Raw genomic sequence first — 25,997 nt, 5'->3', positions numbered from 1 at the left:
GGCCAGGCCTCCAAGGGGCCACCCCAGGACCTGCCCCCCACTGCCACCTCCTCCTCCATGGCCAGCTTCCTGTACAGCACCGCAGTCCCCAACCATGCTGTGAGAGAGCTCAAGCAGGAGATGCCCGCCTGCCCACTTGCCCCTAGTGATCTGGGCCTTGGCCGGCCTGGGCCTGAGCCCAAGACTCCCGCTGCCCAAGACTTCTCTGACTGCTGTGGTAAGCTGCTGCTGGGAACCCCCAAGTCGGGGGGTGGAGCCAAGGTCACTCATGCAGGGTACCCCAGGGCGAGTCAGGGTGCTCAGGTCCTCCCGAGGCTGAAGGAGAAATACTGGAGCAAGAGGCTGGCTGGGGTGGGACAGGTAACATTTTAACTTTGACCCTGTCAGACCCCAGGCTTTCGCTCAGCCATCTGTGAACAGTGTTGTTGGCCTGGGACCATGAGAAACTTGAGAAGGCTCCCAGAGGAGTCTATGGAGACAGTAAACATGCTAATTAGTCGCATGATTTAATACCCACTGGATTAGGGGTACTGGAAGCATCAGAGAAGGAACAGCTGGGTATGAGAAACACCTATATTCACAGCCTGGCTTTTTACTTAGTGGCTTTGTGTTCTAGGGCAAATCTCTACCTTTTTGAGCCTCAGTTTCCTCATCTATAAAATGGAGATGCCAGTAGTACCTGCCTTGCAGCGCTGTTTTCATGATGAAATGACAGCGTGTTAGAAATGTACATTCTCAGGCCCTGCCTTAGTCCTGCTGATTCCGAAGCTCTGAGGGCGGGGCCCAGCTGTCTGCAAATTGACAGATCTACCACGTGGTTCCCATGTACACTCAAGTTTGAGAACACAATAGGTGCTTATAAGTTATGTTTGCTATTATTATTATGAGGAGAAAAAAGGATGTCCTCCTGCTATGAGCAGGATGATGGGACTTATATGTCTGAAATAAGTGTCCCCATCTGTGAAAGGTGACCTCCCTGGTCTGCCATTTGGATAGACTTCTAAAGAATGTCTCAGGCCTCTGGTCAGGGAACTTGCCTAGAGTTCATGATCACTGGGCTCAGTTCTGGAGTGTTCCTGGTAGGTAAGACTGTTACCCCAGAGCCAGTGCCTGTGCTGGCTCTGGGGATTCTTCTTGGGGTCCACCTCGAACCTATACCTTTTCTCTCCCTTGTCCAGGACAGAAGCCCACCGGACCTGGTGGGCCTCTCATTCAGAACGTCCATGCCTCTAAGCGCATTCTCTTCTCCATCGTCCATGACAAGTCAGGTAGGACAGTGCCCATGGCAGTCCCTTGACCAGAGTGGGGATCAAGGGCTGGGGGTGGTGCTTACTGGAATCAAAAAGTCCACTGGCTCTTTGTGAGGGAAAGGAGGAACAGCTCTGTGCAAGGGACTTGTGAGTAAAACTGGTATATAATAATTACATGTTGCTGTGTAACATATTGCCCCAAAACTTAGCTCAAAACAACAAGCATTTATACCTTACAGTTTCTGTGGAACAGGAGTTTAAGAGCAGCTCAGGTGGGCAGTTTTGCTCAGGGTTTCTCATGAGGTTGTCATCAAGATGTCAGCTGGGTCTGCGATCATCTGAAGCCTTGCCTGGGACTGGAGGATCCACTTCCACGCTCACTGGGTCGCTGTTGGCAGGAGACCTGCTCTTCACTACGTTGGGGGCCTTTCCAGGGCTGCTTGAGTGTCCTCACAATATGGCAGCCGGTTTCCAGAAGTTAGTGATCTGAGAGAAGGAGGAAGCTGCATGTCTTTTATGACCTAGCCTCAGAAATCACTGTCACTTCTGCCATGTTCTACCCATTAGAAGCCAGAATCTTGATCCAGTCCACACTCAAAAGCAGAAAGAGGAATTAAATTCCACATTTTGAAGGAGTATCAAAAAAATATGTGGACAGATTTTGAAAGTACTTCACAGAGTACTGAAAGCAGGAAAATTTGGGATTCATTTATAATGAAAAGGGATAAAGTGAGACTTTCCAGCAGTTTTGCCTTGTAGAGGTCTTATCCTCACCTTCAGTGAGAGGCTCTTTCAGAAAACCTAGTCCCCTGGCTTCAGAATGGAGACCTGACGACTCCAGACAGGGTCCATCCCTGGCAGGGAGGGGACCTGGATATCCAGATGGCACAGCATTGTGAGAGGCCTTGGTGGGCAAGGGGTACAAGCTGAGATAGAATCTCACTGGGTACTAGTTGGGTGATCTCAGGCAAGATATTCAGCCTCTCTGAACCTATTTTCCCATCTGAAAAATAGGAATAATGTCTATGGTTAAAGGTTGTCATAAGGGATTAAATAGGATATTATGTAGAGAGAGTACTTAGCACAGGTAAACACTTAATAAATTGAAAGATGTTACTATTATCGTCATAATGAATCAAGTGATCACTCTTATTATTCATATTAAATTGAGGCAGAGCCTTTGGTTTTGTGGAAGAGACCAGTAGGGCTGAGGGTTTGGGAGAAGCCAACAAGGCCGAGGCTGGGTGAGACATCAGATGTATGAGGCATGAGAGTTAGGTGTTTGAGGTCAGGACTCAGCCTCTCCTTACTCAGAGGGAACATTCTTCCCATCTCCTGCCTGTTTGGGGTAGGAGGGGCCCAGGATGGACCGGCTGAGCCTGCGTGATAGCCATTGTCCATGGCGGGGGAGAGAGCAAGTGGGGAGACCATCAGAGCACCTTGAATTTGTGTAGGGCTGCTTTCTGGAGGAGGCTTGGGTATCGAGCTCCAAGGCAGGAACAGGTGGAAGGGCTGGGGCTGATCTCTGGGGTTCTGGACGGGAATACCAGGGCCTGGGCCGTGGGAGGAATATGGCTGTCTCTGGGGGGGCACAGCCTCAGCAGGGGGTGTCCGCAGGGCAGCAGGGAACGGGTGGCTCATTACGAGGTAACCAGGCATGGGGTCCTGTCTCCGAGTGGCCCTTACTTGTACTTCCTGTGTTTTGATAGAGAAGTGGGACGCCTTCATAAAGGAAACCGAGGACATCAACACACTCCGGGAGTGCGTGCAGATCCTATTTAACAGCAGATATGGTGAGTAGGCGGCACGGCCCGCTGTGTGGCCCCAGCAGCGTGTTGAGCATCTCATTACATGGCAATCACTTGTGTTCCCTAACATGACAGCAGGAGCCATATGCTGGCACCCGCACGCTGTCAACGCTAATGTCATCTCCTGTCTGGATAGGGAGGTGGTTGTGTCAATATTTCCCTTCCAAATTCTCCAGGGGGTAAGACTGATGGCAAAGCCCCAGACCTTGACTCACCTATGGGAGGCGGGCGGGTCTGGGGCAGGCTGTTAAATGAAAAATGGCTGTTGGCCTCACAGCACTTTTAAGTTTCCCCCAGCACCATGCTGTTTCCTGCCTCCTTGCCCTTGCCCGTTCTGTGCCCTCTGCCTGCCATGCCCTTTGCATCTTCTGGGGGTAAACTCCCACTTGTTCTTCAATCCTTAGCCTGGGCCAGGTGGGCCCCCAAAGCTCTGATGGTTCCCCCTGTTACAGGTTGCACACTTGTGTGCCTGTCTATCTATCCTTCTGAGGGTCAGGATTGTGCTTGCGTTTCTCGTGTCCCTGGCACCCAAGACAGAGGTGGGCTCAGAGCACATGTCAGCCCACTGCACTCTGGGCAGCAAACACAGGTGGTAAGTTGGCAGGTGTGCCCTCTGTGGTTGAGCTTCACACCAAGTGAAAAACAGCCACTGGAAGATGTACGCATTCTAGGTCCTCGTAGGGAGGCATGCCCCCACCACACCTGTTCTCCTTTGTCTCCTTGGTAGCCCTCACTCACTCTCGCTTGCCTGCTTAGCCTTTATTGAGCTCCATCTGTAAGCCCCACTCAGGAGTCAGACACAGTGTGGTCCTGGCCTGGGCAGGTGGCTCTCAGTCACTGGGGAGTTGACACAAGTACCCACAGGTCCCTTTGTGAGCATCCAGGTGTGATGTCATTTAATACCACCTGAATCGTGCAGTCCTTCTATGTGGAAGTCCATCTGCATGATGGGGTCAAGCAAGGGAAAGGATGGGGCACCATGCAGAGCTTGAGGACAGAGAGAGGAGGAGAATCAGGGGCCTCCGGAGCTCCCAGCATGTTCAGGGTGGGGGGATGAGCAGTGCACTGGGAGTCCATGGCTGCTGGCCTGGCAGCCTAGAGTTGGCCAGTCTTCCTCCCTAACCTTGGCCTTCTAGCCATGGCTGGGCTTGACGGGGTGGAGCTTTACCGCCCTTTCTGCCCTCTCCTCATCCTCTCGCCTTCCGTCTTTCTCTCATCTCTTGTTTCTTCCTCCTTTCCCTTCCTTCCTACCTTGGTAAAGGAAAATCCTTTCTCTACTCATACCTCTTCTGACAGCAGAAGTGTAGGTTTTCCCAAGCAATTCTCCAGTTCTCTGTGGACATTAACTGGGTGTTCTACAATTCAGTTCAGTTCTGACACTAACTACCCAGAGTTACACAGACTCCACAGATTAAGGGCTCAATCCCACAAGACTGCCCCCACTTCAGATGCCAATCACAAGTAGTGGGTCCACAGGGTATCTACACTTCTGTCTGACTTGGCCCCACATCCATGGTTCCTATGACCCCCTCCTCATGTTCGACAGTTTGTGGTAACAGCCCATAGAGCTCAAGGAAACACTTTACTTCTGTTTACCTGTTTATTACAAAGGGTGCAAATGAGCAGTCAGATGAAGAGGTACATAGGGTAAGGTCTGGAAGGGTCTCCAGCACAGGAGCTTCTGTCCCCATGGAGTTTGGGGTGCGCCACCCTCCTGGCACATGGATTCATCGACTCAGAAGCTCTCCAGACCCTTTTATTTGGAGTTTTCACAGAGGTTCCATTAAGCAGGCATGGCTGATTTAATCATTGGCGGTTGATTTGATCATGGGCCCCTGGTGATTAGCTCTGTCTCTAACCCTTCCCGTTCCAGGAGGTGGCCTGGGAGGCAGCTGAAAGTTCCAGCCCTCTAATCACACTTGGTTCCTTTGGCAACCAGTCCCCATCCTAAAGCTATTCAGGGGCCCACCAAGAGTCACCTCATTAACACAAACTCTGGTATGGTCGAAAGGGGCTTGTTATGAATAATGAAAGATGCCCTTCTCACCCCTATCACTCTGGAAATTATGAGGGCTTTAGGAGCCCTTGTGCCAGGAACCAGAGTTGAAGACCACATATATGCTTATTATATCACGTATCAGTCTTCCTTTCTTCCCTTCTTCTTTCTTGTCACACATTTACTGGTTCATTCACTTACCAGTCATGCATTTTGAGCCCCAGCCTTGTTTTTGTACCAGGCACTCAGGCCAGCTCTGGTCTCAAGGCGATTCAGCAGTTGCCTCAACATGTGTCTGCAGTAGCACGCAGTGGTATATAGTCACACACTCCAGTGTGTGGTAGCATACAGAGGCAGAGGCCCTCAGAAAGAGAGGGCAGCTTAGAGGAAGGTGAGGTCTTAACAGGCTTTGGGAATCAGGAGTGGCTTCATGGAGGAGGTGCCCTTTAGTCTACTCTGGGGCTGGGGAGGCCTGGCCATGTGGGCTTGGCAGTTCCAGGTTGGGGTGGAGCCAAGCAAGGCCCTCAAGGCCATAGTGAGGAGTCTGGGATAGTCTAGGTGCCTTTGATGTGGCCACCCTGGCTCACTCACTCTGCTCCTCTGCCTGGTACTGCCTACTGCAGGGCTGTCTGCACCTGAGTCCTCCTGGCTCCAGGCAGGTGTGAGCTGGATGAGCAGCAGGAAGAGGGAGCTGAGGAAGGCTGACTCTGTCTGCCTTGGTGGAGGGCTCTGCCCCAGCCCAACTCATACGCAGCCACCAGTCTTCTGGCCTGTTGTGGGCTCTGGGTGTTTACAGAATGTGGAGCCTTTTCCAGGCTTTAGCACCTGGACCCCGCCAGAGCCAAATTCAGGCGTGATAGAGGCCTTGCCCCTCCTCAGGCCAGAGCTCTCTCTGAGCTTTCCCTTCAGCTGGCCTGGGGAGAAGGAGGTCCCCTGTGAGTATTGGAGGATCCTGTGGGTGAGGATATTTGGCAACCTGAGGTATCCGCAGACCTTGGATGAGCAGATCCTGCTCCTGGTTCTGCCCTTTCAGTCACCAGCCCTGGGCAAGGTGGACCAGCAATGGGTCTGGGAGTACAGAGGGGGGAAAAAAAAAAGAAATGCGGGTCCCCGGCCTTCAGGAAGCCTCAAGGACACTATCTCCTGGAAAGAGGTGAGGTGAGACTGGAAGAGGGGTGCAGGGTTGTCCATGGGGGCTTCCTTCTGCCCTTCCCAGCAGGTAGTAGTAGCTAGAGGCTGGGAGGGGTCATGCCTCTGTCCACTGGGTCTCATTGCTGCTGAAAAGGCAAGCCCAGCACATCAGATGAACTCAGGTGGAGATGAATAGACTCGAGGAACCCCTTGCTCAAGTGCTGGGGCTGGGTTGTGGCTGGCAGTGGTGGGGGTTGGGGGAAGAAATGGTTTGACAGCTGTTTAGATTTCGAGGGTTTAATTTGACAGTGAGCTAAGTGTGACTTCACAATGGGATCTGGCTGCCAAAGCCACCAACGCAAACCTGGGCTGCATCAACAAAAAAACAATGGTGAAAATGCCCCAGGGAGGGCTCCAGACAGTTCTGCCTTGCCCTGGTCAGGAGGGGTGTCCAGCTCGGAGCTGACCTTTACCTGGACACAGACAAAGCCTGGTGGGGACCCAGACAAGGCCAGGATGGAGAGGGGCCTGAGCAACAGCGAGGAGACGTGGGACCCTTGGGAGAGATCAGAGTGACAAGGCGAGAGTGAAGTGGACATCCAGCCCAGCTCGTCTCCTGAGACCTCCCAGGCCTTGGGGAGAACGGGGACACCTGAAAGTATAATCAAGCATATAGTTGGTGCTCAAGAAGTGTTTGGTGAGTGAATGAAAGAACACCCGGAGCGTGGGTGTAAACGAATGGCCGAAATGTGCAAGACCAAACCTAATAATCTAGAAGAAAAGAACAAGTAACCACTCACAAACTTGGATTCTGTCTACACTGCTGTCAGCTCTGGCCAGCATCTCATTTATGTCACTGAAGAGTGAGAGGAGTGCGAGGTCCCTCCCTGGAGGAAAGGACACATCTGTGCAGCCATAGATTTCCTGCCAAGAGCTGCCTCAAGCCTGGGAGCTTCCTGCAGCCATTCATTCACTCACCAGATATACAGGGATCAGCTACTATGTGCTGGCTCTATCTAGATCCCAGACATGGAGCAGTGAACAAATGCGCCTGCTCTCTTGGAGCTTAGGTTCCAGTAAACCAACACACAGACGAGCATGTTTGTAATATCAGGGTGGGCTAAGAAGGGATGGAGGGGACTGTTTTAGGCTGATGAGATGTTATTTGAGCAAACACTTGAATGGAGAATGGAAGGGAAGCATATGGTTATCTGGAAGAAGAATATCTGAATTGATGGAAGAGCAAGTGCAAAGGCCCTCGGGTGGGCACGTGCCTGGTATGTTAGGGAAGCAACAAGGATGCCAGAGAGACCATGTGGGCAAGCAGAGGGGTGAAGGGAAGGAGATAAGGTCAGAGGTGATGGAGTCCTGGTCACAAAGGGCCTCTTAGGCCCAGGGAGGACTTTGGCCATCGCTGAATGAGATGGGATCCTGTGGGCATTTTTTTTTTTTTTTTGATAGAAGTGACATGATTTGACATTTCAGCATGGCCATTGCATGGCCAGAGTGGTGCGGGGGAGGTGGGAGGTGATGATGACCATGGCCCGGGAGCCCTGTGTATCCTGCAGCCTCCATCTTTCACTCAGCCTTGCCATTGCCCTTCCAGCGGAAGCCTTGGGCCTGGACCACATGGTCCCCGTCCCCTACAGGAAGATTGCCTGCGACCCGGAGGCTGTGGAGATTGTGGGCATCCCGGACAAGATCCCCTTCAAGCGCCCCTGCACCTATGGGGTCCCCAAGCTGAAACGGATCCTGGAGGAGCGGCATAGCATCCACTTCATCATTAAGAGGTACAGGGTGTGGTGCAGGGGCAACAGCAGGCATGAGGCAGGGCCCCGGGGAGGTGATGGTGGGACAGGGGTGGAATGAAGGGGTTCTGTGACTAAACAGAAAAAATCAGGCAGACCTGGGAGAGAATTCAGTCTCCTTAACCTAACAGCTGTGCGGCCTTCTCCCTGGGGAGGGTGTTGGCCCTCATAGCTGGCAGGGTAGTTGTTGTCACGGCTACCTGGAGTCATCACTAATCTGCCACCAGCAGCTCTAGACAATGCCTAGACTTCCTTGTTGCTCTCTCCTAAATGGTTAGAGATGGAGGGGTGACCAGAGGCCATGCCAGCCAGCCCCCTGCCTCTAGGTAGCACTGGTCCCTTCCCAGGCATCTGTTCCAGAAGCTCTCTGAGGTCAAGCTCCAGTGTGTTCATGTAACGGTCTCTGGTGTGTAGTAGGTGCCTAATTCGTATCTGGAATGGATGGATAGACGGGCAGACAAATGAATGCTTGTCCAAATTTGGGCCGATGACTTATGACTTCTTAGAGCTCAGGAAATAAACAGGATAATGGGAAAGAAATGGGTGGGGGTCCTTTTAAGGGTGGGCAGGGGGCCTCTGAGAGAAGGTTTCATTTGTTAAGCCATAGCTGGGAGTTTTAAGAAGGGGCAGCCCACACTGAGCTGGGCAGTGGGCAGAGGGTTGGCCTCATTGAGCAACCTAGACACGCAGGGGTACAAGGAGGCTGGGATGTGGGTAGAGGTTTGGGTTTGGCTCTGAGAGCATGGGGATCATTCTAGAGCAGAGGGAAGGACCTCTGTGCAGGGTTACTAGAGGCCAGAGCCAGGGTCTGATGGGCCCTCTGGCTGCTGGGGGAGATCAGACGCTGGGGAGAGGAGAGTAAGGTGGGGACACTCACAAGGAGGCTGCGGCAGTGGGCCAGGCCGGTATTGTGGGTAGAGGGAGAGAAGTGGCTGGATTTGGGATAGATTCTGAGCTGTAATGGTGTTTGTCAGTGAATGGGATGTCGGAGCAGGACAGGAGGCAGGGAGGCAAGGATTCCACCCCCCTCCCCCGCCGCCCTGCCCTGCCCCCTCCCCCTGTTTCTGAGTGAGTTTATTTTGAATATGTTAAAGAAGCTCAGGGGATGGAATTCTCAGAGGCCGAATTGAGATATCAGATATCAGAAGCTCAGGAGAGAGATCTGGGTTAGAGATAAAAATCTGAGGGTTGTCAGCATGGGTCAGGAAGGGATCATGGGAGGAGAGAGAGGCGAGGAGAGCCCAGGTGGACCCTTAGATTCCACATTAGAGGCCGAGGTGAGGCTGAGAGGCTGAGACAAGTGGCTGGTGGGGCAGGGGGAGCTTCTCAATGCCTCTTGGGAGATGATTCTGAAAGTCAGTTCTTATCAGCACAGAGCTTCTTACTGCATCTGGTCCTCAGGGTACAGAGCATGCTCTCTGGTCTGTCGGCAGCCACCTTGCCAACCTTCTTGCCTTTCCACTCCTGGGAACTCCTGCTGCCTCACCTGCTTCCAGGCCTTTGCTGAAGTCCTTCCCTCCACCTTTGCTGAAGTCCTTCCCTCCGCCTAGACCAGCTTCCCACCTGCCTTCCCACCTGTCTCTGCCTTTCAAGGCTCACTTTTTCTTTTCTCTGCATCTGAAAGCCCTCCCCATCCTCATTTGGAAAGAATTTTGCACTCTGGTAGCAAGTGGTTTCTTTTGCAACACTTAGACCACATCCGAGCCATCTCTTGTGCCTCACAACCCCTGCTTGATAGGGTCCTGGTCACACAGGGCACTTGATAAATGATTCTGTAGGTGAACTGAAATCAAGTACCCTTCTGGCAGGCAGTGCCCTCTATTGTCTAGCTTAAATCTCTTGCTGCTGCCTAAGTCCCTTTCCCTCAGTTGACTCTTGGTACAGGGCTACGAGAGAAGAAAGCAGCAAGAGCACCCCAGTGTCCCCTTACATGCCTGACCATGATATTTGACCTCCCTCAATCCAAACTATAGCTCATTTAATTTTTCACTAGTATGTGCTGAGTGCCTCCTACAAGCTCATTTACTAGGCTCTGCCGAGGACTTCATGAAACAGCAGGCACAGTCCCCTCCTGCCCCCAGAGGCCATTGCCCATTATAGGGGGCGGTCACTCCTATGATGAGTCCAGGACACATCAAAACATGTTTTCAGGCTGAATGGCTTCTGACTAGCAAGCCTGTATGGCTTCCTGGAGGAGGAGGCTTTGGCATCAGGCAGGCTGGGCTTGAAGTCACTCGCAGCTTGATAACCTTGCATAGCAGCTTCTCTTCTGAGCATCAGTTTCTTCATCTATAAAAATGGGACAGTGATGCCCCTCTCCCAGGTTTTTTCAACACCAACCGAGGAAGTGGACATAACATGTAGTAGATGCTCAATAAACACGAGTCCTTTCCCTTGACCTCATCTCCTTCATGTATAAAGGCATAATTATGCGCATGGGCACTGATGGCCTGGGTTCAAATCCTGACCCTACCATTTCCTGGTTGTATATCCTTGGGCAAGTCATTTGACTGCTCTGTGTCTCACTGTCTTCATCTGTAAAGTGGGCCTAGAGATTGTCCATGCCTCAGAGTGCTGATCGGAGACTAAATGACTGGGCGTGAGTGAAGCGCTTGGAACAGTGGCTGTTTCATTCTGAGCCTTGTATACATTTACCACTATTACACATTCCAGCTTCTTCAGTGGAGCATCTGAGATCATCCTAGCAGACATGGATCAGGAGAAAAGGGGGTTAGGAAGCAGCCAGGAGGTGGAGTCTCTGCCGGGCCCAGGTGCGGAGACTGGGGTGCGGGGAAGTCAGGGTGCTCTCCTACCAATGAGAAGCACCTCCACAAGGCCTGTGGGTTATTGGTAGTAGGGGGCTCCCTGGCCACCAAACCCCAATTTGTGCCAAGCTCTGGCCTCCAACTCCACTGTCCCTCCAGGACACAGCCCCTAGTGAGGGGATCTGAGTTCACGCCTGAGGGGTCGACATGTTGGTTCTGCCCAAGGCAGAGCTTAAGAGGAAATTTAAGAGGGAAAGTGTCTGGAGGGGTTCTGAGATTGGAGTGTGCTGTTGAAGATTGGCAGTGGCCCTTGGTCTACGCCCATCAAGCAGGCCTTCAGGCTGGGCAGCCCATGAGGGGTCTGTCACAGTCTTGGAGCCACCAAGAGACCCGTCATCTGCCCCCCCAACTCCACTCGGGAAACTGTGCAAGCCCTCATCCCTATGTTCCCATGTAAATAACTAAAACCATAAATAATAAAACTGCCAGCAATGCTGGCAGCCTCCTGTCACCAGGTGAGGAAGCAGGGCTCGGAAAGGAAGCCACTTATCTCCAGAATTCTTCGCTGTCGCTGCTTCATAGCCTTGTGGGACCCAGACAGTGGTGGGCCGGCCCCCAGGAGCAGTAGAGGAACTAGGGGCCTCTCAGAAAGAGAATAGGGTCACGTCATGCTCGTGGTCTCATCGCCCTGGAAACCCAGGCTTCACTTCCTGTTACTGACTGTTATGCCTCTGTTTGAATTTTCTGCTGGGCCTGCCTTAGGCATTGCCCCCTTGTATTCAGACTTGGACACCCCTTCATTTGTCCCATGTCATCTCTGTTGCTCAGGTCCCCCATTCTGCCGGGTACCACCCTGATTGGGGCTGGGGGCAGAACAGAGAGAACACTGGCCCTGGACATGGGTGGGTGGGTGACCCTACCTCCCTTGCCCACTTTTTCTTCATTCTCATTTTCCTGGCCAGTCTTCCAGGAGTCTTATTAGCATGACTCAGGGGGCCCTGAATGGCCCCTGGGCTCCCAGCCATCCCTCATCCTCCCAGCCATCCTCTGTGTGATGACGGAGTGATCTGATAGTGCCATTCCCCTCAGGGACTTCCTGTTGCCCACAGGGTAGAGACCCATGTGCCTGAGCATCAGCTAGCCAGGTGGAGCACATGTACCCCCTCCTCCACCATTACCTAGAGAACCTCTCAGCCATCCCACCTGAGCTTGCCGTCCCCTCTCCCTGAAGTCTTTCCCAGCCCCACTCCTGCTTGGGCCTCCTTGGCTTCTGAGATACATATGAGGGGTCCCACGTGTCACCCAGCATGGCTGATCTGGTGACAGGCCAGGCTTATGCAGTCAACAGATTGTTTCTTAGGAGCAGAGCCTTTCCCTGTGCCTGTCCCTGAGACACAGGTGGTATTGGGTAAAAGCCTGTGGGGTCCCCTGGTGAGAAAGGGTGTGAGTCATCTACCAGCTGTTGCCAAGGAAAGCTTGGGGCTGGAGGAGGCCCCTGGGGCATCATGCTGAGCAGGTTGGACCCTCTAGGACCACCCAGGGGCTGACGCATGGCTTCCCTGGCTGAGGAGATATGGTTTGGGGTAGCTGGCCGTTCTGGACCATGCCCTCTCCTGTCCACATGTATGGTTATCCTGGAGCCCAGGTCTGCAGCTATAGCTGTGCGTGTGTGGCTCCAGTGACTCACTGAAGGGACTTGGAGGCCAGCTCCCTGAGCCTGGGAGAGCCCTCAGCCTGCACTGCTCTCATGCTTGTCTCCTCTCTCCACAGGATGTTTGATGAGCGTATTTTCACAGGTATGTGTGGGTACCACCTAGTTTCTTCTGAAGCACCAAGTTGATGAGTACTTGAGCTGCAATTACACTGGACCCCAGGCGGGGAAGGAGCCTGGGTGTGGCTTCTGCACCCTGGGGCAGGCAGACACAGGCCCCCAGCTCCCAGGATAAATAACCCCTCAAGACTTGGGACGCCCTGGACAGAGAATAATAAAGCTAATGTTTTCTGAATACTAACACGTGATTTGTACTCTTCTGAGCTATTAGAATATTTCATTTTAATTTAATTTAGTTTTCAACAGTCCTATAAAGTGAGTGTTTTTCTTTTCCCTGAAGCCTAGCAAGTGAGCAATGGGGCCTGGCTACAAATGCAGGAGTGGCGCCCCAGAGCCCAGGCCATGACCAGCAGGCAGCACGCCTCTCAGGAGGAAGAGGCCAGCTCTGCCTGGTGCAACAAAGGGATCATGGATCTTGGGATGCAGCATACTAAGATCCCAATTCCAGCCCTACCTCCCACCAGCTTTGTGACTGTGGGCAAGGTCTTATGGACCTCAGTTTCCAAATCTGTGAAGTGGGGGTGATAACAGGGTGGGTTCTTAGGGTAATTAAATGAGAGAGTGGTCCCGCGGTTCAGCCTTGGAGGGGACTCAGCCCCTTTCTCGAGGGCTCCCTCAGCCCTAGCAACATGTGTAAGGTTGGGACTGTCATTTCTGGCCGCTCCTTCCTCTTGCCCAGTCCTCACAGATTCCTGCTCTCCCTAGCACTGCGGCTCTTATTCCTTCTCCCAGGGGATGCATCTCTCCCCAGAACCCACCCTGGCTGGGTTGGACATGGAGCCCACAAGAAAGAGGGACAGAGGCCAGACCATACCCAAGGGTTCCCCCAAGAGCTTCACACACAGACCGCTCCCCAGGTGGCCTGCAAGCAGGAGGCTGGGGAGCCTTTGCCCTGACCTCCCCCACCCCTCTCTGACTCTCCACCCAGGGAATAAGTTTACCAAAGACCCCACGAAACTGGAGCCAGCCAGCCCGCCAGAGGACACCTCTGCAGAGATCTCCCGTCCTGCCATCCTCGACCTGGCCGGGACTGTTCGGTAAGGCTCAACCCCAGCTCCCGGCCCATGGCCACCTCCACTCTGGGCTGGGGTGGTATCACCTACAGTGAGGAGCAAGGCCTAGGGCTGGCCAAGGATACTGTGCCCAGCATCTCTCAACCCCCTGATGCCCTGCATAGGCAGAGGGTCATCCCCCCCCTCCACACACACCCACTCACACACATACACTCAAACTCACACTATTTGCCCTCACAGCACTGTGGGCCAGGGAGGATCTAAAGGGACAGAAAAGAACAGAGATCGCTGGTTTTCCTTTACCTGGAGACCTCTTATCTCCTCTTGGGAGATGACCACTTGTTGCCTGGTCTCAAAAGCCTTCCCGTGGCACCCAGATGTTTGCCCTGTATATCTACAAGGCCCTGCACTCAACTCACAGCCTGGTTACCGTCCACCAGTGCCCCCCACCCAGGCTTGGAGCCAGGGACAGGCCGTTAGTCCCAAATTTCACGTTTAGCCCAGGCCTCTTCTCTAGGCTTCATGAATTAACTGAATCATCCATCTTGGGCCCTGCCCAGCTGCACTCCCCAGCTCCTATCCCAGACTCCCACCCACCCTCCAGGCTGATGATTCCTACCACTCTCAATTCCCCTAATAAGCACTGGTCAAACTCTCACTGTGCTAAGTCATGGGGCTCCCATTCTGGCCAAAACCAGGATGCTCAGCTGGTGGGGAAGGTGGGCGCCCAGAAAGTTCACCAGGATAGTGAGCAGGCTAGGGCAGCAGGAGACTGCTGTCTCAGGAGACGGGGCACTGGGAACCTCACTGTGGGGAGGGCCATTCTGTGTGGATGGGAGTGAGTGTGGTCAGGGGTACGTTCCAAACTGGCAGCCACCATGGGCCCTTGACTGCCTGGAGGGGAAATCTGGGCTGGCGCCATGTCATCTCTTGGCTTCCTTCCCACAGGTCAGACAAGAGCGGGATCTCTGAAGACTGTGGGCCAGGTGAGGAGAAGCAGGACCCCCTGGTGTGTGTCATGGGGCGGGAGAGTGTCCATCAGCCGGCCACCCAGCAGCCTTGAGGAGATGAGCTCAGACCATGAGCCTGGAGTACTAAAGAATTTCCTCTGCCTATTCCCGTCACCCCCTTGGCCTCAGAGCATGCTGGGAGCTCACGAGTGGTGGGGAGCTGAGAGGGACAGATGAGATGTGGGTGACATTGTGGGGGAGTTGGGAGACCAGGATTCTGGCATCACACTGCCTCCTAGGGTGTCTTTCTCAAGTGGTTTCCACTCTTAGGGCCTCAGTCACCATGTCTATGAATTGGAAAACACCGGAACTGGCCTGTGGTCCTGCCTGGTCTGGGCAAGAGCGTGTGAGCTGCTGTGACTTTGGTTGGGTGTTAATAACAAGTCACAGACACAAGGATGTTCTGAATGACTCACCCTGCCTGGCCAGGCTCATGTCTGCATCTGACTGGACCCCTCATTTCCTCACAGGAACCTCTGGGGAGCTGGGTGGGCTGAGGCCCATCAAAATTGAGCCGGAGGATCTGGATATCATTCAGGTCACCGTCCCAGGTAAGGGACAGACGTCTGAAGGGCTGATGCTGCTGCCTCAACCTGTACCTACAGGAATCGAGCAGCTCCCACAGCAAGGTTCCTAGGCCTGCTGGAGCCACTGGGTTCCCTCCCCGCTAGATTGGGGCTGTCCACTCAGTCTCCCTAGGCTCTGTCCTAACCAAGAAGGGGTCTCCAGGCTGTTGTTTCTCTGGTTTGATCCTGAGAACAGTAGAGTATCACGTATGCTTTCTGCAGCCACATCTGCCCCTTGTGCCAGGAGTCGGGTCTCTCAGCTCTGACTTTCCTAAAGGTCCCCTTGCAATCTTCATCTCTCTGGCCTGGCTTCCTTGGGATTTGGGAGGCAGGAGGGAGGAGAAGAAAAGGCATTGGAGTAAGAGGATCTATCTAAGTTTGACACCTGACTCGGAACCCCGAGTCTCAGCTGCCACGTCTGTGAAGAGGAGGGTGTACTTGGCCTCTGGAGGTTGACCATGGGGTAACCACTAGGAGCCCCCAGGGTGTCGGGCCTCTGGGTCCCTTCCTGGCCTTTGATCATTAAGGCTGCCCTCCCCGAGTTTCAGGGCATGGCTTCCTTAAGGGTCCTTCTCTGTGGGCGTGCTGGGCTGGAGTCCCTGGGAGACTGTGCGTGAGACAGGCAGAAGAGTTTCTTGTCATTTGGAGTTTTGTCCCCAGACCCTTCGCCAACTTCTGAGGAAATGACAGACTCGATGCCTGGGCATCTGCCCTCGGAAGATTCTGGTTATGGGATGGAGATGCTGACTGGTAAGAAATGAGCTGGGGACCCACCTCCCTGGGGCGTAATGGGCAGAAGCATAGGCCAGGAAGCTTTCCTTGCTATGGACTGTTCCTCTTAGAGAAAACTCAGTGCCTGCCTGACTCCCCGGCCCAGGCTCAATACCTTTCTGAAAACTTGAACCTGGCCGTAGTTTATATAAAGTCTGGTTACTAGTCTTAATTTGCATTAACTTGTTTACTTATTCAACAATTATTTATTGAGCACCTGCTATGTACCAGATCCTGTGTGAGATGCTAGGGACAGAGCAGTGAACCAGACACACCAAAGTTTCTGTCCTCACGGGGCTGACATCCCAGTGCAGGCAGACAGATAAAGCAAATTAATAAGTAAATTAGAAAGTCAGATGATGGTATGTGCTGTGGGGGCACAAAGCCAGGAGGGGGAGGTATTAGAGGTAGGAGGGGCAGTTTAGTTACTACAGGACTTGGTTGATCAGAGTGGACCTCACCGAGAAAGTGACGTTGAAGCAAAGACCTGAAGGAGATGCAGGTGGGAGCCCTGCGGATATCAGGAGTTTTCTGGGCAGAAGGAACAGCAAGTACAAAGGCCCTGAGGTGGACTATGCCCAGCATGTCTGCAAGGAGGCCCAAGTGGCTGGAGCAGAGTAAGGTGAGAAGGTGAGGTTAGGGAGGTGATGAGGTGGGTTCTGCCAGGCAAGTCTATCAAAGGAGGGAGTTGGGGTTTGATTCTGAGGATACAGGAACTGCTTGGGGGTTGGAGCCAACCAGGAATATTTTAACAGTATTCACTCTGACCGTGGGGTTGAGAATAGACTGCAGAGGAGTAGGGACAAAGACAGAAACGTACTACTGCAATAATCTAGGCAAGCGGAGTGGTGGGGCTGGCAGCAGGGAGTGGGTGGAGTTCTATATGTTTTGCTTTTTAAACTTGGTTTTGGAACAGAACTGAAATGAATACTTAATCTCATGTGCCCAACTCCCAGCTCCAACCATTATCAACAGATGTTATTAGAGCTAATAAAAATGAGAATTATTATCGGTACTTTTTTAAAAATAAATCATTATAAAGATAAATAATATGTAAATTATAGTACAGAAGGTTTGAGGATATGGCAGAAAATATCAGTACTCAGGTGACTGGAGTTTGGAAAGCTCTGTAATAGGGAGGCAGGGCCAGGCCAGGGAACTTTAAGAAGAGAGATGGCATTTGTTGCTTTTCCTGTGTGTGGTGTCCAGTGTGGGCTTGATCCGAAGGGGAGAGGAGGGGCAGCTATCGCTTAAGGATACCATGCAAAAGCATAGTGGGCAGCATTTAAAGGAACAGTACAGAGAACTCAAAAATGTAATGTTTAGTGTGAAAAGCAAGTGTAGATGGATATGGACAATATAGCATTTATCTAAATTTGGAAACATAAAAACAGTATTTTTTAATGTTTTATTAGAAAATCAGGTGCAAATATGACCAAATGCTAACATGCATTCATTCCAGCTGGTGGGTACACGAGTGTTTGTTATAATATGCTGTATGCTTTTCTACACTTTTTAATGTTTCCTTCACCAAAAACAAACAAATGTCTGGAAAAATAAATAAGATTTCCTACTGGCCAGGTGGGTTGTGATATGCGAATTGGTGACAGAATAAAGGTAGAACATCTCTACCCCTTGTTTGCTTCCATCACCTCTGTCAGGGAGAACGGTCTAGAAATAGGAGAGTGAGGAGGACCTGGGAGTCCCACTTATTAAGGAGATGCGAACGTCTGCAGAGCTGCTGTGGATGAGTATAGATCTCCAGCTTCTGATAAGTCCGATCCCAGGCAGCTAATACCTAAGATCCACCGTCTATGGTACTTGAAAAGTTACAGTGGACAGAAGCTGAGCTGACAACGGAAAACAGACTTCAAGATGAGAGTTTGCCCAAATTGCAGACAGGTAGACCGGGCATCAGTCCCAATCACAGTTCTGGAACAGATTTCTATGTAGACAACTGAGTTGTCAGAAGGGACCCAGTGTGGATCATTTATAAGGTATGAGTTGGCTTGTGAGCTATCAGAATCTCGAGCTGGCCCTGGGCCAGCTGGGGAAGCAGGGCTGCAGGTGGCCCCCGACTTTCACTTGGAGGATGTTTCCCCTTCTATCTTGGAGGGCTTGGTTCTTGCTCAAATATTTATCAGTTAGTTGGATGAAGGACCCTCAGGTAGCAGGCTTATGCAATTTGCAGGTGCCTCAGGAAGGAATGGGCAGTCCACCCAAGAATGATGTTCTTCATGGCCTTGACTCACCAGAAACTGGTCTGAAATGCACGAGAAGAATTCACAGCCCATGGACATGGGTCATGGGTTGTGCTCCCCAGGAAGCAGACTCTGAAATGGAGTGGGGCCTTTTTAATGTGTGGGATATTTCTTAGGGGCTGCCTTTGGGATCAACACCTGTATAAGGGAGGGGATGGAAAGGAAGCACAAAGGGGCAGAAAGAGAGATCAAGCCTTGATGCAGCCCCAGTGATAGCCTCTGCCAACTCCACGGGGAGCTCTGAAGCCAGAACGGCCCCGTAGAGTTGTTCCAAGTTGAACCGGTATCCTAGCCTTCATACATACGCCCACCTCAGTTGGTCACAGGACATGGGCCACCCAAAAGGGCAGTTCTTAAAGGGGCAATTGCCCAGGGCTGCCAGCTGACCATAGTCCCTGCTGCTGGGGCAACAATGTGGGGATGTGGGTGGTACATCCCAGTGTTCATCACAGCGTTAATTGATGATTGCGCCAAAAAAAGAGAGATAGCCTGTAAGCAAACACATGTGGCCACAGAAATGAGGACTTACACAGGGGACATCTCTTTTGCACCCCTTAACTGGACAGAACTTTCACTGAGCATACGTGATGTGAGTAAGAATGCAAACGCACAAATTGCTTTTTTTTTTTTTTAAACAAATTTGTCAGCTCGGAGAGCCATGAAAATGAACTCCCCTGGTCGTTCCAGGAATCCAGTCCTAAGAAAATATCTGAAATATGGACAACATTTTTTGTACAGAGGTGTTTGTGGCAGTGTTACTGATGACAATGAAAAATTGGAAAGAGCCAGTCCAACTACTGCGGTGCTGTTAATGGTATCCTCCTGATGCAGCCACTAAAAATAGGCTACACGAGAGAATGCAAAAGACACAAAAATGAGTGTGCTCTGTTGACAACCATGTTGAAAACATAATTAATGGTTTATATATATATATACATCGAAACAGTAGCTGTATTAGGTTAAGTGCTTTATCTTTCTTAAGTCCTAAATTAGTTATGATGTGCATTCAATACCTTAGTAATGAAAAAAAAGTATTATTTGTCAAGCACGCGCTGAGCCTGACCAGACTTGACAGCAGGTGGTGAGACTGTAAGGAGTTTAGTTGACCAGAGGCTCAGGATGAACTGCCAGTGTGGTCTGTCCGCTAAGAGGTCATGTGGCACCTGGCTGTGCTCACAGCGGTATTAGATGAGACCGTGGGGTCCCAGTCTGAGACCCAGAGGCTGGTGGTGCTGCGGGGACAGTGGGCTGTGGGCTAGCATGGTGCCATTTCTGTTTGGAAAGCTTCTTCCCTCCTAGTTTAACAAAACAGGAAACCGAGGCCTGGTAAGGCCAGTTCACCTCCCCAAGATCACCCAGCCTTGGGCTGGAACCCAGGTTTGCCAGTTCCCTGTCCAGGGCCCCTTTCAAGTCACCCCACTCAAAACTGATGAATTATGAAAATTCTGAGATTTTTAAGACCACTTTGGATTAGAGGGTTGTGTGTATATGCTGTGCTTTTTTCTGTTTACACGTGTACACTGTAAAATAAATAATACAGAACTCTAACACGTAAAGGAAAAGCTCCCGCTGCCCCCTCTTCAGGCATCTACTAGTTTAGTGTCCATCCTCCGTGTTTTTACTGCACACATGCTAACTCCTTTTGTTAACTATTTTGTACCCTTCATCCCTCATTTCCTCACCTGATGCCTTGGACATCTCTCTGCAGCAGCATGGTATTCACTGTCAGCATATCCTTGGTCATTTATTGAGGTTGTTCCAGTTTTTCACTGTTGAAGTGGGGGAGCAGTGAGCTCATGGATGGGTGTGTTCAGGGTAAATAGCTTGGCCCTCCCCATCTTGGAGAATCAGGCAAGTTCCCCTTGTTTAGAATTTGGCCCCCCACAAACACCTGGGTTGTGTCTCCCCGCCTTTGAAAGGCCTCCCCTGAGTGGATCTGGCCCAGCTTCCTTCTGCTTGCGGGACCCAGCAAGCCTGGCAGAAGCCCCTCCCAAATTGTGGTTGGCTGAGCTGGGTCAGGTCATCTGCCTAGTTCTCTCAATTGTTGCTATCTCTTGAGGGGGCAGCACTGCACATGTGGACAGCTCACAGTGGGGATAGACTCCTGGGCCAGGTCTCTGCTCTCTTGACCCTCACAGGCCACCTGGAGAACTTAATAGGTGTTCCAGGTTTGACATCTGGGCAGCTTCCTCTACCTCCAGACAGATATAATACCTGACTCCTTGTCACAGGCCTCTGCTCAGGGAAACCCTCCCTAGTGGCCCTGCTTGTCCCTCTGTCCCCACCACTCATCTCTTCCTGTCTGCCCCATTCTCCACTGTATTAGAGGGGTCCCCCAGAAGCTGACCCCAAGACAAATGCATTCATTAACTGGGAGATCTGGGAATACCAGTACAGGATGGGAAGAGGGACTGAGACAATACAGCAGTGTTATGAGGCCTGTGACCACTGCAGGTAGCTGAGCTGTTGGCACACGAGAGCCCACACACCTGAGTTTCTGCAGCTGGGTGAGGAGGGAGCTGAGTTAGTGATCTGCCAAGTCACCCCCCATTATTGGCTGAGAGCTTTTTCCAGGGCGTTAACCGTGAGTTTGCAGCTTGTGGGTTCTTCTCCCACAGTCAGTTCTTCAGGCAGAGTCGGGTGGACCCAGCATCTGCTGCCCGCAGTGTATCCTTTACCCCTGAAGAACGTTTAGGCTTACACCTTCAGGTTTAGGCTGGCCCTCAATCTTTTTAAGTCTGTGGCTGAGTATAGATGAAACCTTCCAGAACTTTCCAGTTCCTTCTGAGCTGAGCCCCAAGTCTCAGGTGTTTTAGTGATCCCAGATATGCGGGTTCACTTTCCCTCAATTGGTGAGTGGTCATTGACCATTGACAGCTCTCAGGATTTGTCCCTTTCCTTCAGCTCAAGATCCCATTTAGAACGGGGATAGTGCCCTGCATCCCTTGTCACTGAATGCTCTCTCCTCGAGCACGCCTGGTGTTCACCTGCTCTGCCACTCCGCAGCTCAACTGCATATTGTGGGCTAAAAGGCCTTTAAGGGCTAGTCCTGCTTGTGAAGGCACTGGTGAGCTTCCTAAGTCACAGCTCCCATCTGGTTTTCACAAGTGTTGAAAACCCTTCCAGTGCCTGCCTTAGCCATGGTGATGCTGCTGAGGGTCTGTCCGCTTCACCACGCCCCATTCAACCCACTCCCACTGTCCTCATTTGCATGTCATCCTCTAGCCAAAACCAGTCATCTCCGAGTTTGCCTCCCCTCCCCATACTGCTCCTCCCTGCTTGCCTGTGTCTTTCCCACCCCATTGCTTTTCCTGGATACAGATCCAGCCCAGATGTTCCCCTCCTACAGGAAGCCTCCCCTCCTCAGCCCCCAAGGCCAACAGGGGACCACCTCTACCCCCATGAAGCCTCAGCCATCACCCCACTTGTTTGCTGCATTGTATCCTTGCTATCTGTAGACAAGCATCTGAGGACAAGATTGGATCCACTGCTTTCAGCCTGGGCTGGGGCCAGTGCCACCTCATCAGCCGCACCCCCCAACCACCTGACCCTGGATAACTCCATGCCTCCCACCTGCCCCTCCCTGTGTTTCTTTATTTGTTTTTCTTCATGGCATCACCACCATCTGGCATTGTGTTATGTCTGCATCACACCAGGAAGACAGGGCTTTGTCTTGTTCCCATGTGTCTGTCTTGAGTGCCTGGAATAGAACATAGAACGAAGTAGTAGGGAGGACTGGCAGGCTCGGGGCTGGCCCCCAGGGGGTACACACCAAATGTGATGGGACACCTAGTGTCTGAACCTACCCTCTTCGCATGGAGATGAAGGGTGCCTGTACTGAATCTGGGTCCCTGATCCCGTCTGGGGATCGCTATGCTGTGCTCGAGTCAGAGCCCACCAGCCTGCTGTTCCTCACCTTTTGGCCTGACTTTGGCAGCACAGGCTGCAGGAGATAATGACCGTGGCTTCTCAGCATCCTCTGTTCTCTTTCAGACAAAGGCCCCAGCGAGGACCTGCGGCCCGAGGAGAGACCTGTGGAAGGTGAGGCACTGACTACCTCCGACATTTCACCCCACCACCCAATCTCTGCTCCCCTCTCCAGCTCCCCATCTCCCCTTTGTCTCTCTCCAACACCCTGTTTGGGGGTGGGAGTCCTGTGGGCCGCCTGAGGTGGGAGGTTTACAGACCTGTCTTCTAGAACTAGGAGGTACCTAGTCAGAGGTACAGTAGCTCTTTCTGGAAAGGGAAGTTGCAAGGCTTTCTTTTATTTTTTTATACACACCCTGCTCTTTCCACAAAGGTTTTGCTTCTTTCCACAAAGTTTTTAAGGCTGAGGTCTGAGCCTGGGTCTGAGCAAATAGAATTTAGGCCTGAAAAAACAAAATTGGCTTTGCGTCCATCAGACCCGCTCATTCCCTTCCTGCTGAGAGTGGGAGTAGGCCAGGAAGGGAGATCAAGGTGAGGATGGGTCTGTTTCATCTTGGGAGTATCTACCCCTGGAATGAAATGAGTGAGTGTCAAAGGAGAGAAGTTTTACTTTCCCAGACCCAGCCTGCCAGGGCTAGGGAACCATGAAGTGTTAACAAAAGTCCACTGGCACCTGGTGGCAGCATACTCAATTTTCAGGCTTAGTATTTACTAGTTAAATCACTGAGCTGGTCTGGAGTGACACTTACCTAGAAAGGCCCACAGTCATTCTTAGGCCACAAAACCTTCCAGATCTCCACTCAGGCCTGATGATGCCCTAGACCAGATTTCACAAGCAGGTATTTGAGCCCAGGAATTCCAGACCTGTCTGGGAATGCCATTTCTGAGGGAAGAAGTTACCTGCCACCACCACTCCTGGCCTTCCCCATTCCAAGGTCCCACCACAGGGTCATTATTGCTGCTGGCAGAGCTGAGACATGAGCTGGGAAGCAGGGCGCCGCTGCCCCTGGGGTGGCTCAGCAGGCTACTTTTTGCCTTTCAGACAGCCATGGTGATGTGATCCGGCCTCTGCGGAAGCAGGTGGAGCTGCTGTTCAACACACGATACGGTGAGCAAGGAGCTGGACGGGCATGTCCTGGCCCTTCCATCCCAGCTGCTCCCTGCTCAGGAGCAAGGGAGGGCACCCAGGGAGACTGACGCACTGCCAGAAAACCCTACCCCTGGAATGCTGCACCCCAGCCTCCGCGGTCAACACATTGACACTCATGTCTGCCTCTGTCCTCATGGACACCCTCATTCGGGGTCCTCAGAAGGACACATATGTAGCAAGAACTTTCCTACCGAAGAGACCAGGAAAGGAGATGGAGACACAGGAGAGAAAGCTATTCTTTATTAAGGGCCTGTGGTTTGCCAGGCACTGGCTAAGTGTTTCACGCAAGTTCGCTCATCCCATCTCACAAAACCCCTGTGACCTCATACCCATTTTACAGATCAGGAAAATGAGGCCTGGTGAAGTGGCATGGCTTATCTGAGGCCCCACTAGTGAGTGGCAGCACTTGGCCTGGGCCTCAGATCTGTCTTCTTCCCAGGGCGTGTAGTTGGGCACAGACAGTTTTGGGGTTCTTTGTGGTGTTGGGGGACCCTCTGGAGGGCCTTTCTGATAACGGGGACACATGGACTTGAGTGGAGCTGACACCATGTCTCACCAGCCGTCAGTGGTTTCTCCTTCAGTGCCTTGGCTTGAGGGCACGGAATGAACATGAGTTTGGGGTTCACATCTTCCAGCTCTGGGGCTCTGGGACCTGAGATGACTCACATCCTCTCTATGCTCCAGGTCTCTTACCTAGAGACTATGGGTAACAGTACTCACCTCTCAGGGAGGTTGGGAAGGTTTGACTAAGTGCTGACTCTAAAAGGGCTCTCTGGCATCTGTGGCCCCCTGCACAGACAGGAGGTGGGAGTTGAGGCTGGTGGCCCCATAGCTCTGGGTGGCCCTACAGCAGCTGTGTTTCTGCAGCCAAGGCCATTGGCATCTCGGAGCCTGTCAAGGTGCCCTACTCCAAGTTCCTGATGTACCCAGAGGAGCTGTTTGTGGTGGGGCTGCCTGAAGGCATCTCCCTCCGCAGGCCCAACTGCTTCGGGATCGCCAAGCTCCGGAAGATCCTGGAGGCCAGCAACAGCATCCAGTTTGTCATCAAGAGGTAAGGCCTAACCAGATCCACGGGCCTCCAGGCTTGTCCAGCGCCCAAGAGCAATGCCAAATTGCCATCTTCCTCTTCAGATTGAGGCAGGATTTTGTTTTGTTTCGATTTTAAACAACAGGTGTTAGGTTTGGGCACAGTTGGATGGGCACAAGGTTGTCCAGGCCCAATCCAGGCCTCCCAGACCTGAAGCAACCAGACTGACAACCCTCTCAGTTCCCAGTTTGCCAACAGGTGGAATGGGAATGTGCCCACCGGCTTGCTCTGCTAGACCATTCTGAGCCTCTACTGGGTAGATGTGTTGGTGTCCTGGGCCAGGGGCATCAGAGCATTGCTGAGGGCAATGTCCCATTATCCCTGGATTGGAAAAGATGGTGGCATTTCTAGGCCCTTTTTGTTTCTTTGGGCATCTCAGTTTGGTCAGTGAAGACCCAGTAGAGCTATGTGCCCAACTTGGCTATAAAGTAAGTCCCTCTGGAGGAGGAGGAGGCAGCTATTAATTTTTAAGAGGGGGAGGAACTTGCGTAACCTGTTTTGTGTTTGTTGCTTCTGTGTGTTACTGTCATATCTTGTAAATTTAGGTTTGGTTTGGTTGAAAGTAGCAAGAAAAGGAGACAAAGGTTTGTTTCCTAGAGGAGTAGATAGCTCCCAAGTTAAGAAATTCAGTGTTCACACCCAGAGTGGCAGGCTGGTGATGGAGTGAGGGACAGGGGCTGTCCTATGGGGTCTGGTTTGTACCAGGAGGAGTAGGGAAGGTGGTGCTCCAGGAGACGCAAATAGTGGTTACCTCGTTCCTTCCTTCAACAAATGCATCTTGAGTGCCAACCATGTGCCAGGCTATGATAAAACAGCAGATGCCACTGAGTACTGCCCTTGAGTTGGCCAGTCTCACCAAATAAAGTCACAATATAATGTCAAGTCGAGATAAGTGCTATAATGCAGAGTAAGGGGGCAGAGAGGGAACCTGTCTCAGGAGACCCAATGAAGTAAGCCATGCCAATATTTGGTGGAAGAGTGTTCAGGCAGAGGGAATATCAGGTACAGAGGCCCTGAGGCAGGGACGTGCTTGTGTGTTTGAAGACTAGGAAGGTGCAGCATGGCTGGTGTAGAGTGAGTAAGGGAAGAGTGGTGAGTGGTGAGGCCCAAGAGACAGCAGGGGCCAGATTACACAGGGTTTTGGGCTGGCTTAAAGAGTTTCGATTTTATTTCAAACTCAATGAGTACTCACTGGAAGATTTTAAAGAGGGTATGACATGATCTGGTCTATTTTTTTATTTTTAATTTTTCCAGTTGTGAGGCAGAAGTAACAAAAATACTGCTGAGAAGGGTAAGGCTGGGGGAGATGGGCAGAGGCAGAAGCACGGACCAGTAAGGAGGCTATATTCTGGCCCAGGGAACAGAGCAGCAGCTTGGTCTGGGTGAAGGTAGGGTGGGAGTGGTGAAAGTTGTCAGATTCAGGCAATGATTTGAAGATGAGGCTGGTAGAATATGCTGATATATTGGATGCGGGGTGTGCGAGGAAGAGGCCTGAACAACCAGGCTGGTGGGGATGCCATTTTCTGAGATGGAGACGTGAGGATGGAGGCTGCACTCGACTTGGGGCTGATGTGTGTTAGGTTTAAGATGTGTCAGGCCTTCCGGGGAGGGATGGTAGATGGA

The 25,997-nt window shown here is 52.0% G+C and overlaps 1 protein-coding gene across 1 annotated transcript in view; it reads left to right on the top strand.

Annotated features, from left to right (window-relative positions):
• GTF2IRD1 (GTF2I repeat domain containing 1) overlaps nt 1–25,997 on the top strand; it is an 86,861-nt gene that overhangs the window by 21,097 nt on the left and 39,767 nt on the right. Inside the window, exons 6-17 of the mRNA XM_023537492.1 lie at nt 7–217; nt 1,179–1,268; nt 2,960–3,043; nt 7,792–7,975; nt 12,529–12,554; nt 13,518–13,626; nt 14,551–14,588; nt 15,083–15,163; nt 15,839–15,928; nt 22,204–22,251; nt 23,180–23,245; nt 24,155–24,338. Of these exons, the coding sequence (XP_023393260.1) occupies nt 7–217; nt 1,179–1,268; nt 2,960–3,043; nt 7,792–7,975; nt 12,529–12,554; nt 13,518–13,626; nt 14,551–14,588; nt 15,083–15,163; nt 15,839–15,928; nt 22,204–22,251; nt 23,180–23,245; nt 24,155–24,338 (1,211 nt within the window). The remainder of the gene's footprint in view (nt 1–6; nt 218–1,178; nt 1,269–2,959; nt 3,044–7,791; nt 7,976–12,528; nt 12,555–13,517; nt 13,627–14,550; nt 14,589–15,082; nt 15,164–15,838; nt 15,929–22,203; nt 22,252–23,179; nt 23,246–24,154; nt 24,339–25,997) is intronic.

This window comes from Pteropus vampyrus, unplaced genomic scaffold (genome assembly GCF_000151845.1).
Source record: "Pteropus vampyrus isolate Shadow unplaced genomic scaffold, Pvam_2.0 Scaffold193, whole genome shotgun sequence".
NCBI classification, from domain to species: domain Eukaryota; kingdom Metazoa; phylum Chordata; class Mammalia; order Chiroptera; family Pteropodidae; genus Pteropus; species Pteropus vampyrus.
Note: the sequence above shows the minus strand (reverse complement) of the source record. Positions and strands in the feature narration are given on the sequence as shown.